The sequence below is a fragment of the Echinops telfairi genome, unplaced genomic scaffold, assembly GCF_000313985.2.
Source record: "Echinops telfairi isolate 266 unplaced genomic scaffold, ASM31398v2 ScPeMD7_3533;HRSCAF=4204_0, whole genome shotgun sequence".
Lineage (NCBI taxonomy): Eukaryota > Metazoa > Chordata > Mammalia > Afrosoricida > Tenrecidae > Echinops > Echinops telfairi.
This window is the reverse complement of record NW_022107431.1, coordinates 73,857,922-73,871,275: the sequence shown is the minus strand read 5'-3', so window position 1 is coordinate 73,871,275 and position 13,354 is coordinate 73,857,922. Positions and strand designations below refer to the sequence as shown.

General features: G+C 38.0%; 1 protein-coding gene across 2 annotated transcripts in view; it reads right to left on the bottom strand.

The window, feature by feature from the left end:
• Positions 1-12,488, bottom strand: part of UFL1 (UFM1 specific ligase 1) — a 35,466-nt gene extending 22,978 nt beyond the window's left edge. The window contains exons 1-7 of one of the 2 annotated variants that reach the window (XM_045294378.1): positions 12,371-12,488; positions 11,148-11,293; positions 9,794-9,822; positions 9,057-9,154; positions 8,420-8,534; positions 5,983-6,113; positions 2,456-2,514 (exon numbers count right to left, since the gene is read on the bottom strand). In XM_045294378.1, coding sequence (XP_045150313.1) covers positions 2,456-2,514; positions 5,983-6,113; positions 8,420-8,534; positions 9,057-9,154; positions 9,794-9,822; positions 11,148-11,293; positions 12,371-12,447 — 655 coding nt within the window. In that variant the 5' untranslated portion in view covers positions 12,448-12,488. The remainder of the gene's footprint in view (positions 1-2,455; positions 2,515-5,982; positions 6,114-8,419; positions 8,535-9,056; positions 9,155-9,793; positions 9,823-11,147; positions 11,294-12,370) is intronic. The other variant, XM_004710910.3, reaches the window with a different exon arrangement.
• Positions 12,489-13,354: the final 866 nt, after the last annotated feature.

Genomic DNA, 13,354 nt, shown 5'->3' with positions numbered 1-13,354 from the left:
ATGTCCTCTATGCTCTAACTACGAAAATATTTAATTTACAAATAAGGAATCCTACTTCGCGGAATTTCATTTATCACGGTAGGGTCTAGAACCGATTAACTGCGATAAACGAGGGTTCACTGTAATGCAGTGATCACGAGGATAAAGTCTGAAATCAGGCAGATTCTATCAAAACTGCAAGTCTGCCACTTACTAGTTCTGAAGCTCTGACCAGTTCACTCTCTTAAGCCTCCATTTTCTCATCCATGAAATGAGAGCAGTAACATTTTCTTTTTTTTTAAATCATTTTATTGGGGACTCACACAACTCTTATCATAATCCATACATCCATTGTCAAACGTATCTGTACATTTGTTGCCATCATCATTCTCAAAACATTTGCCTTCTACTTCAGCCCTTGATATCAGCTCATTTCCCCCCCTTCCTTCATGAACACTTGATAATTTATAAATTATTATTTTGTCATGTCTTACACTGTCCGACATCTCCCTTCACCCACTTTTCTGTTGTCCATCCTCCAGGGAGGGGGTTATATGAAGATCCTTGTAATCGGTTCCCCCTGTCTACCCCACCTTCCCTCCACCTTCCTGGTATCGCCACTCTCACCACTGGTGCTGAGGGGATCTGTCCTGGATTCCCTGTTTCCAGCTCTTTTCTGTACCAGTGTACTTTCTCAGGTCTAGCCAGATTTGTAAGGGAGAATTGGGACCATGATAGCGGAGAGGTGGGGAGGGGGGGCGCGGGAAGGAAGCATTAAAGAACTAGAGGGATATTGTATGTTTCATCGTTGCTACACTGCACCCTGACTGGCCCGTCTCCTCCCGACCCTTCTGTAAAGGGATGTCCAGTTGTCTAGAGATGGGCTTTGGGTCCCCATTCCACACTGCCCTTCATTCTCAATATAATTTTTTGTTCTTTGATGCCTGATACCCAATCCCTTGGACACCTCGTGATCACACAGGCTGATGTGCTTCCATGTGGGCTTTGTTGCTTCTGAGCTAGATGGCCGCTTGTTTACCTTCAAGTCTTTAAGACCCCAGACGCTATATCTTTTGATAGGCAGGCACCATCAGCTTTCTTCACCACATATTTTTCAATGAGTCTTTAATTTAATGTTCGGATTGTGAAAAACATCAATGAACCAAACACTGATCTTTATTGCTACAATTAGCTTTCTTCTCTGATGTTAATCTTGGTTTTAATATCTGCACAGATATATGAGTTAAAAGATTAAGCCATTGCTTTTAAAAATTATTTCAGAAGAGCTTATTGTTGTTGGTGTTTGTCATCGAATCCATTTTGCTTCAACAGGACAGGCCAGAAACCATAGGGCTTCCTGAGCTGTTGCCGTTATGGGGGTAGAGCACTAGGTCTTCTCTTCCACTGAGCAACCAGGGGGTTTGAGTGCCAACCTCTTGGTTCACAGCTAAGCTTCTAACCACGGTGCTACCAGGCTTCTTTCAGATAAGTTTAAAAAACAAACAAACAAACAAACAAATAAGAGAATCTAAATCTCCTAAGAGAGTTTCGCAAGATATAGTAAGACATACAATGAATTAATATACTTGGGGGATATATTACTATCATGTTGCTTGAATGCTTAGCATCTATTTTTATTACTATAAATGCTTAGTAAAATATTTTTAGTAATTAAACAAATATGTATGTTCATATTAGAAAATACAGGGGGAAAATGTAAGATACAAAGTAAAAATTATTATGAATCTCACTAAAAATTGTTATATACATAGGGAGGCCTTAAAAATTTCATGGAAGAAGAACAATAGAAAGATAATGAATTTTTACATGGAATAGTTGAAGCTCCCTCTTATGTATGTGCATGAATATGCATAACAGAATTCAAACTGTGTGTGTTTATGTACATAAATTACATCCATACGTGTGTATATATGCATGTATATATGTAATTTTTTCATCATTCTGTTTTTCAGAAACAGTAAATACAAAATGCTTCATGGATTTAATACGTAGACATTTAAATAAAAATTGGCACAGGTATACCTGCTTTTATGTCACTTCACTGACATTTGTTATTTACAAATTGATCATGTCAATTGTCACACATTTGTCCAACAGCAAGTGCTCACTTTGTGTCTGTGTGTCACATTTGGGTGACTCTCACACTATCTCAAACTTTTCCATAATGCCATTGCACACTTTGACTATTTAACACTACTGCACACTTATTAGACTACAGTAGAGTATAAAGACACTTGTGCACATAAAGTCCAAGTGACTAACCATTTAGCATCTAGAATCAACCTAGCAGTATCTCAGAGATACGCCTGTATATAAACACTTTTATCACCAAGAAATACTTTAGTCAAACTTACTTTTAAGGCTAGTAGACGGCAGAACAATAAAATCAAGATGTTTTACAATCACCAGTCATTCGGTAGCTAATTAAGTGAAGTAGGATTTAAGCCAAACTCACAGTAAAGGAGCTGCTCCTGAAATCCAAATTTTGATATCAAAGGATTTACTGCTGTTGGCCTTTATGGATAGGAAAAGGAAAATAAAACAAAAAGACAAACTAAAAACCTTCATATTTATTATCTAGTTCTAAATATTTATGAATTCAAAAAACAGGATAGAATTTATAAAAACACCAATTAACTTAAAGGGAAAGTGAAATAAAAATTACACTAAAATTTACCTACTGAAACAAGATTAAGTTACGAAACACCAGAAAATTTTTCTATCTTCTCAATCTAGGATCAATTTACTTTGCTCTTTACCAAATTTGCACCTCAGATTTGGTAATACATGACTATCTGCCCTGCCTTTTAGGTATATATATTTTCTTCCTCTCCGTTCTTTTTATTTGGGAAGTCCTTTTCCTAAAAAAGAATATCCCGGTAATTGTTAAACATGATTTCATTGTGAAGAACGAAATTATATATGAACTGAATCTGGAAAGATATACTAGCAATTTAGGGTGCATCATGGGGAAGGGCCTGCTAAATGCTCTTTTTTACTTCACAGTATTTTCTATAATGATTATGCATATCTTTAAAAAACTGCTTTAATAAACGATTTTTAAATTCCATAAAGGGGATTATATTCAAGTTCATAACATATAAGAAACCAATTCTATGATATTAAATTTATAATTATGCACTCATTGTTATAATCTAGTTTTAGGACATTTGCATCATCCTCAAAAGTTACTGCATACCTGTCTGCAACTAATTCCTGCTGTCTCTACTAATTTGCCTTTCTAGGCATTCTGTAAAAATGGAAGCAATACTTGGTCTACGTCTTGCTTCGTTCACTTAGCAAGATTTTCAGGTGCATCCACTGTGGACGATTTATTAGTTCCTGCTTATTACTCAGTAACTTTCCATTTTATGGATATAGCACTTTGTTTATCCACTTACCAACTGATGGACATTTGGACTGTTTCTAGTTCAAAACTGTCATCAATACTGTTGTGAATATTCCTGTCTGTGTGTGGTTATGTTTTGTATCTTTTTTGAGTAGATTCCAATAAGTGCATTTCTTTTAAAATAATTCTGTTTTTTTAAAGGTAAGCTGAAACAGGATTCTGAATCTTCCTTTTCAACCATAATTTTCTTTTCTACTTATTTTAAGCCAATTAAATCTGTCCTCTAGTTTAGATTTGTCTGCTTTTACTTCTATATATACAAATAAAATACTTAAGTATTCCAACTACACTAAGACTCTACTGCTGATTTATTAAGATGTGTGAACTTTCTCTATAAAAAGTGGGAGAGCAGAAATGGTTGCTTGAAATGACTGAATACTTAAAAGCCCTGTATTTGGGATTTCTTGGAAATGATAATTTTCACTAAATTTTTTAGTGAATCAATTTTTTAAACCAATTTTTCAGGATGGCACTAGCAATGTTTCAGTGTCAGATTGTGAAAGGAAAGGAGAGACAACAGAAGAAGAAATCCAGTTCGGGGAGCAGATGGTGGTCCAGAGTTGGTGAGCTCTTTTAGGATGTCGGGTTTGAGGCAGTTATAAGACATTTAAGGGGAGATACTAAGGAGATAGAACAGTATGAATCTGAAATTATCTAGAAAGACAGTTTACGGCAGAGAGGAAAAAGATGGTCTGACATAAAACTTCCGAGGGAATGGAAGAGCTAGAAAAAGTGACGATGAGACCTGTGATGAATGGTGTTTAAAAAGGAAAAGAGGAAAGAGAAGATTTCAAGAAGACTGGCGTTAAATACTGCTTCGACATCAGCAGGTAAGTAGCTGAGAGATTTAATGATAGTGACTTTTTGCTAGGTCAGTGGTAGAAGTTAAACAGTGGTAGAAAGTGAATACATTGAGATGGTGAGTGAAGATGTCAACTCCCAAGAAGGTTAACTGTTAAGGAGAAAAGCAGACAGGGAATACGAAGCTCAGGGAGGTCTGGGTTTTCAGAGGGGAGAAATTTGCACATAATGGCTGGACGGACACAAATCATTGAGCTAAACTGATGACAGGAGAAAAGGAATAATTGAAAATGCAGTTTTTGAATTCTAAAGTTGAGTTTGTCACACAAATCCAGCCATTTCAGAAATTTTTGTTTTAGGTAAGTTAACACGTTGTAAAATAAACACTGTAATTAAGTAGAATTGTAGAACCTTATTTGATAAGTAAACAAGCAACCAAATGAACACTCTCCAGGCCATCAGGTTGATTCCAACTCACAGTGACAGTGTAAAACCACTCCCACTGCGTAAGGTTTCCAAGACTATAGATCTTTATGAGAGCAGATGGCCTCATCGGTCACTCTTGGAAAGGCTAGTGTGTTGCAGCTGTTAGCAGCACAACAGCTAACACAGCGGTTCTCAACCTGTGGGTCGCAACCCCTTTGGGGGTGGGGGGGTGGAACAACCTTTTCACAGGGGTCACCTAAGACCATCAGTAAACACATATTTCCGATGGTCTTAGGAACCAAGACACCGCTCCTCTATCCGTCTCCAGGCGGGTCCGCCCACAAGCAGATATGCTGATCTGGTGAGAAAGAAGCTATCTCAACCTTCCACTGAAGTGGGCTTTTTACCCACACTGTCACAAAATGTAGCAATGTAGTTTACTGTTGTCATATTAAGACTGTTACCCATGCTACACCATGCTCTAAGATAAAATTTCATTTATTTGTAATTACAAATAAATATTTCACAATATGTAATTATATTGTTTTTGTGATTAATCACTTTGCTTTAACTATGTTCAATTTGTAACAATGAAAATACATCTTGCATATCAGATATTTACATTATGATTCTTAACAGTAGTAAAATTACAGTTATGCAGTAGCAACGAAAATAATTTTATGGCTGGGGGTCACCACAACATGAGGAACTGTATTTAAAGGTCGCGGCATTAGGAAGGTGGAGAACCACTGGTCTAACTACCAAGGCCCCCTTATTTGGTAAACAACAATAAGGACATACTCAATGCCATTGAGTCAATTCTGATTCATGGTGACCTTAGAGGACAGAATAGAACTGCTTCTTTGGGTTTGTGAGGCTGTAAATCTGTATGGGAGCAGAAAGCCTCATTTTTCTCCCAAGGAGCTGCTGGTGGGCTTGAATTGTGATCTCAGTGTGACCAGTCCAACACATATAACCCACTACAAAAGTTACCTTTTACAGATGAAGAATCGGAGGCCCAAAGAGGCTGTGACCGACTTGTCTGACCTATCTGCAAGGTTGCTGGGTTAATACACAATAGAACTATGATCCACAGGTCTTCTGAATAAATTGCAGGTATTTGCCATCATTCCAGGGTGACTGTAACTGTTTATGGGAATAGAAAGCCTAGTCTTTCTCCCATGGAGCTGCTGGTGGTTTCAAACAGCCAACTATATGGATCACAGCCCAACGTGTAACCCCTACACCACCAAAACCAAACAAAAATGTCCATCTACTAGGAAAAAAACGCTTGCAAACCACAACCTAAGAAACGTAAAAATACATCTGCTGTCAAACAAGCTTACCGGGTAATAGCACTAAAGAGCCCACGGATGCGTGCTTTATGTCGAGACACAAACGCTTCAGTGAAAAGCACTCCTCTGTTATCAAGATCGATGTGCCCGTTAATGATTTTACCTAGCCGCGGAGTTAGTGCCTAGGAGTAGATGCAAAACACATTTGCAGGGTCATACTATGATCATTTTGCATGCTGTTGTATCATATAATGAGAAATTTCAACAAGAGCAAATTCAAGAGATACGTAAACTAAAGGTTCAGATTCCAGAAACCTTCCTTATCTAGAAACAACAAATGAATGGGTCAAAAGGCTTAGCTATTTGGAGTAAAGTCAAGTGATCGACCAGATGAATAGGTTAAGAGGCAGCTCTCTACACAAACATAGATAGCTATGACGTGGGCTTCAGGGAAGAACCCATCTGGAACTTGTAGTAGTAGTGAAGGCAAATATATTTCCTTTCAAAATTCTTAAAAACCATGAAAGCTATCTTCTATGATGTGAATACTAACAAGATATATCCATAAAACTACTGTGATGGACAGTCTGGTTCCCCATTCTACAGCAAGGAGAGATTTCTTGACAACCCACTCTGAAACGCACGCACACATTTCTCCAGAACTGCTCTGTGCCTGCAGGCAGGCACAGCTGAATTAAGTCCGGATATCTTAAACATCCCACCAAGTTACATCTATCCATGCCAGCACTGTTGCTACTTACACGATACTGAAAAATTCCTTTCAGACAACTTCTTAATGAGCTTTTGGAAAACAGTATGAATATAAACTGGTAACTGTAAAGTTCAGAAAAATTAGAACTCAAAAATATTAAGAAACCATAAATTTCTAAAATGTACTCAGAAGGATAGTTTTACAAGAAATCTGGATCTGATTTGGTATTTTGTAAATGTTTTATAAAAGATTCCCACCCACCCCCCTCCACTTACTGTGATTTACACTTGTTCATGTTAAACAGAATTTAGGCTCCTGAAATGCTTTGTAAAATGTACAATTTAAACCTTATATAGTATATTAAATGTAACTTAGGGGAGTTCCCTCTAAAAAGTGGGTGACCAAATTGATTTGTGTATTATAAATTAATCTCATACACATATAGCTTAGTAAATTTTACAACCTGGATTTCCTAAAAGTAAAATATACCTGTAAAAAGACTTGTCTTTCCACTTAATGGTTATAGGAAATAAAATAAAAGAGTTATCATTCATTGACGACATCCTTTGTGACAAATATTTTCACATAATACCTACAAAAAAGCATACCGATTCCCAGTTTTCATATATGTGATCTGATGCACTGACTAGAAAAGACAATTTTCTTAAGGTCAAACGAGATTAAGTGGTACAATCAGGATTCAAATCAAGGTCTATTTAACTACAAGGTCCATGCCTTTTCCACTGTTCTAAAGACTTCAGAAATCCTAAAATGTCAATCTACCAAACCCAAAAAACAAAGACACAGTGCCTCTACTTTAGGCCACTTGTTATTCCACTGTAAATCAAGATGCCTGACTCCCAACACCAGTATCGAAGGTCAAAGACATGTGAGATTCCTTGTTTATGCTCCCCACTGCACTGTGTGTATAGTAGGGGAAAAAGTCACAGCAAAAGAAAAACTCAATCAGGATTTCTCAATCACGATCCTAGTAGCATTTTGGGCCCAAGAACTCTTTATTGAGTGTGAGGCGGGTGTTGGGGAGCATCCTGTTCATGGAGGATGTTTGGCCGCATCCCTGGTCCTTATCTACTGAGTGCCATCAGCATCTTCCCCCTCCTTCTCTTCCTAGTTTAACAATCACAAATGTCTCCAAACATTGCCAAATGTCCCTAGTTGAAAACCACTTTTCTAAATCATGATCCTCATCAGCTAGTTCTCAAACTAAAATAAGGAGGCAGAATGGGAAATATCCTGTATAAAGTTTCTGTGTACTTGATAGCAAAAGCACTACTTAAACACATAAACTAAATGGCTTATTAGCTATTATATCAAGAGCTTAGAATTTGTTTTTAGGCTCTCCCTACATTCAGGAAGATTGACATCATTTTTATGCAACATAGTCCGTCACAGAGACATGGTGGCAGAGTGGGCTCTGCACTGAACTGTTAACCACAAGGTCAGCAGTTTGAACACACCTTCTCCATGGTAGAAACATGAGGCTTTCTGCCCCTATAAAGACCTTTAGTTTCAAAAACCCAAACAGCAATTCTAGTCTGTCCTAAAGGGCTACTCTGAGTAGGACTCAACTGGATGGCAGTGCGTTTGATTTGGTTTCTATGGTTCGAATCATCAAGGTTTAAGAAGGATTCCAAAATACTACACTGCTATATCAATATTAAAAGCTTTACAAGAAACAGCTAGAGTCTAGCTTTTCTCTTCCATTAAAATTCTTTATATATCTAAAAAGACATATTACATTATTAAGAGAAATACCTGTGTCAGAAAGTTTCCAGGAAGATCATAAGTTTTACACAGTTCTGATATGGTTACCTGGCCACTTTCTTGCAATTTATCATTTACCTCTTCTGCTAACCGATCCAAATAGTTCCTGATATTAAAAAGCAAGGGAAAAAATCATAATTAGAAATATTTTCCTCTCTATTCTCTTTTTCATTTATGATGTCATAATATATGCCCCAAAGGAATATACATTTCAATTTTCTGAAATTTATATATGTGTAAGTTAACATTCATTATTCACAATATGACGTTTTTTATCAATGTGACTGAATATAAGGTTAATCAGAAGACAAATGTTGCAATATTTTTAACAGTGACAATCTGGCTGTCAATTTTAGTATTACTTGTTAGAATAAATTTACTTTCAGAGATAAGGTCGCATAGAAAGTTAGCTTTATGTTGCTTGAAGATAATAGAAAAGATTTTATACCACACTCGAGGACCCTACATAACTAGCTACTTACTTTTTAAGTTGAATTATGCTCTTACAATAAAATTCAGCATTGTAAGAATTCTTAAAGGTACCTAACTGGCCACAATTAGCCTACATTTAAATATAAACTGTATTAAAGAAAAAGAAAAACTAAGTGCTCCTAAATAGCATACTTACTCATCTATCAGTTGTCCCAACACTAGCTGAACCTGCTTTTCTGATTTAATAATGTCACCAATTCTATTTTCAATATGAGTCAGATCCACGTTAATAACCTGGAAAATATGCACAAATTCCTTTAGGGTCAGGTTCATATTATTTTAGTTCTAAATTTAGACCACACTTTGTAAAACTTTTAATACTTATTCTCAAATGTAAAATTCAAATTGGTTGAAATATTGTAAAAGCTTCAGTCAAAAATTAAAGGCTTATTGCAGATCTACTTTCCATTCTGAATAATTGCATTTCAACATGTCTGTAATATTCATAATTTAGTCTATAACATTTTCACAGATAATTTCACACAAAATCTGACAATCTTCTTGTTTACAGGATACAGTATTCCTTAGTGATGGTGTGCACTTATATATTTTGAATATATTTTTACCGTTGTTTTATATTTATCTACTTCTTTCACATACTAAACCCATGTAAACATGAAAATCTAGTGATTTCCCATCCCAAATTTAACAAATCTCACAATCAAAATGGTCTATTTAGAAGACTAAAGAACAAGTAAGTCAATAGAGAAAGAACTTGTCATACTAATTCAATATACCAGTAAGGGTTATATAATGATTCCTTCACAATTATTTTAAAAATGCTACTAGTATTAGGGAATACTTTTTAAGCATTGAAAGAATTCACAGTATCAAAAAATTTAAAAATGGGAAATTTTATAATTAAAAAATTACCTGTTGTAGATCAACAATGTTTACTCGACCTTTCAAGAAAACACAAATCATTTATTCAATATACAAGAACATATCACTCAAAAATTATAAATTGCTTTAGGTGTAAATTTTGAATGCAAATAATACTTTTTCTACAAAGGACACTCATTTAGGACAAAGATGTTTTCAAATCCAAAACCAACAGCTACATGGCTGAAGGCATAAGCAATATTACTTTCAAGGTGTTATTTATCAGTTCAGGCTGAATAAGAAGATCACATGACACACCAAGTTGGCCATACTTCACGGAAAGTACGCAGTCTCATTTCACAACACAGAACTTACTGTGACATCGTGACACACTGACAACTACCTTCAGATGAATTTTTTTTCATTATTTGAAATTGATAGGTAGGTTTCTAACTATCAGCAGAAGAAAATCGCTAAATATTCCAAGTGCCAGCTCACATTTAACTAGTACTATGTAAGAAGGTAAAAAATAAAGCTAACATCAGTCATACTTAAAAAACAAACAAATGAAATTACTTTTACAGTTGCTTCCATTTTAATTAAAGTACTCGAATAGGCTAAATTGTTTTTTATGGATAATTGTAATAGCAATTCAAATAATCTGATGGGCATAGCACCACTCTTGTATTGAATTTCTTAATTTTCACATACTTAAAGGTAACTTTTCTGTTTTGTTTTTTTTTAAAGGCCTGGTAGTATAGCCTTGATTTCCAAGAACTAAATGGCAGTGAGTGAGTGATAGACCTATTAAAAAACAACCAAAACACCAAACCTCAATTTTCTCCTGAGTATTGGCTGGCGGTTTTAAACTGCTGCCCTTGCCGGAGTAAGCATTTGACTGCTAACAAGACCAGCAGTTTGAATGCATCAGCTCCACCTTGGGAAAAAGATAAGAGTTCCTACAGCCGTAAGGAATTACAATCTCAGAAACCCACAGAGCAAATCCAGTCTGTGCTGTAGGGTTATTGTGAGTAATAACTGACTCCATGGCCGTGAGTTTTTTGCAACGGTCCTTTAACATCTGTCCTTCTTTACTATTTTGTCAATATTAACAGGCAGCTAGGTTCCTATTTCTACGACATGTAAAAATTAGTGAATCCTAAAAAGAAATAGTCAATTCACAGAAAGCAAATGTAACTAAAAAGAACAAAAAAGGTAATACTGTAAAGTAATATTTAAGCTCATTTAAATTATACAAATATTCTTTGCCTAGAACTAATAAAGCTAATGGTAACATTAACTGAGAAGGGTTATCTTATTTACATATGGTATTAATTATGGTTTTAAGATATTGTTCTATTTTTTTTCCCTTTAAAAACAAACAAAAAACTAAGGAATTACTTACCACCCCGAACATGTAGTTCATCTCTCATTTCTTTGCTAATTTGAGCTGGAGTTATATATTCCTTTCCATCAAGTGTGTGAACTACTTCTAGCTGTTTCTGAGCAATCAATTTATTCACAATTTCAATGCAGTTCCTTTCCGACAATCTGTAGGAAATGAGAAGAGTGCTGTTTTCAAAATTGCACTGATATACTTGGTGCTCAATAAAACCGTGAAACTGAGATGTATGAAAACAGGGTTTTAAAACACAGCTGGAGGCAGAGTTACCAAGTCTGATATAAATGCAATATATTTTCATTAATATAACGATACTGATCCAGTAATTTTTTTAAAACACCCGTAGGAAGTATGCAAGTTTACATGCACTTAAATAACTTATTCAATATGTATAAATCATTAAACCTGCTGTTTCTCGGTTTGCTTTGCACCTTCAAAGTTGAATAGATAATTGATGACGTTTAATTTGGTTGGGGGGAGGCTGTTCTACTTTGACTTCAATTTTCAGTTTAATTGTAGCAAAAACCAGAATTTTCTTTTAAATTGCCTCATTCATACACTTGGTCTACACAGGCTGGCAGGAGCTCTGACCTAATAACCCCCTAACTGCTTCTGTTAGTTACCGATGCACTTACTGCGTGTGTCCTACTTTGCCCCAATAATACAAAACACAGCATTAGGGGGCTAAGGAATAAAAACACTGCAGGCAAAAAATAGCCAATAGATAAATAGGACTCTATGATCATTATTCCTGTGCTATTTAATACTCAAAGGCTGAGGCTGGGTGTTTCAGACACAAGTTCGTAGCTCATGTCCGATGGGGGCATGCGTCTGGCCCAGAACATCTGTGTGATGCACAAAAAGGTCGCGTAGGGTTCAAGGGTCCGCACAGTATTCATACTACCGGGGCTCAATCTCTCCTTTCAAATCTCATGCTGTGGGCACACGTCGGGGTGGGGAGACACAGCCTGTCAGGCACCCAAGCCGTGCGCTGACTTGGGCGACTCCTCCGGGACGCACTCCAGAGAGAGCCCGACGCCACCGGCCTCTGCCACCGTGGGGGCGTCCAGCGGGGAGGCTGGGGCATCGGGGGCACCTTGCGACATATGGTTCCCCGCCGAGAACTGAACCAGGGACCGCGGTCGTGGGGCTTGGGGAGAAGGGTCTTGGGCCGGCGGTCCGCTCGGGGCCTATCGGGGGCTCCGGTACGGAGCGGGGTCGGGCACCTCTGCGTGGCCTCAGCAAACTGCGCCCGCTGGAAGTCAGCCGCCAACCGCCTAATCTCCTCCCAGGCGTCCGCCATCACGGCCCGAGCACCGGGCCGCGGAAGAACTGAAGACACGTCAGCCCGAAGGCGGCGGCAGGCGAGGGGAGGCGGGACGGGACGCGCGGAGGGACAAGACACTCCACGACAGCGCCAGAAGCGAACGCCCTCGGCCGGTGCGGAGCGGGGCGGACAGGAAGTGCGTCAGCGGGGCGGACCGGAAGTGCGTCAGCCTCGCCCCGCCGACCCTGCGGGCGGCTTCCGGGAAGGTGGGCTGGGGCCTGGCGAGTGGAAGTGCCCAGTGATTTGCAGCTGGGGTGCGAGAGCGGACAGGAAATCGTAAAATGTTATGTCAGATCTTTGCATAATCCGTTTAATTTTTGATGCACAGCAAACACTGCCATCGGTTCAATTCTGACTCATAATGATCCTATGGGACAGGGTAGATTTTCCAGGCTGTCAATCAAGGGACTAGAGAGCCTCACCTTTTCCCCACAGAGCAGTTGGTGGTTTCAAACTGCTGACCTTGTGGATAGTAGCTCAACACGTAACCCTAACCCACGACGCAGCCAGTACTCCAGACAAATTAACCACTATATTTGTTGTGCTTCCTTTGTTGTTGTTTTAGATAACGCGTCTGTCCCTGTCACCGAGTTAAAAGCTACTTGAGGGCAGTGAGATCGGTTAGTTTGTGTTTTTGTTGCCTTTTTATAGGGAAGGGTGGCTTATTGGGTTATAAATTGGGCTGCTAACCACAAGGTCAGCAGTTCTAAACCACCAGCTGCTGGGTGGCAGGGAAATAAGATTGTGAGTCCATAAAGATGTACATTCTCGGAAAGGCACAGGAGCGATTCTACTCAGTCCTTTAGGGTCATTCTGTGTGGGCATGTGACTCAATGATAGTGAGGATTGTTTGGTTGTTTTGTTTTAATAAGGAATTGTGTTG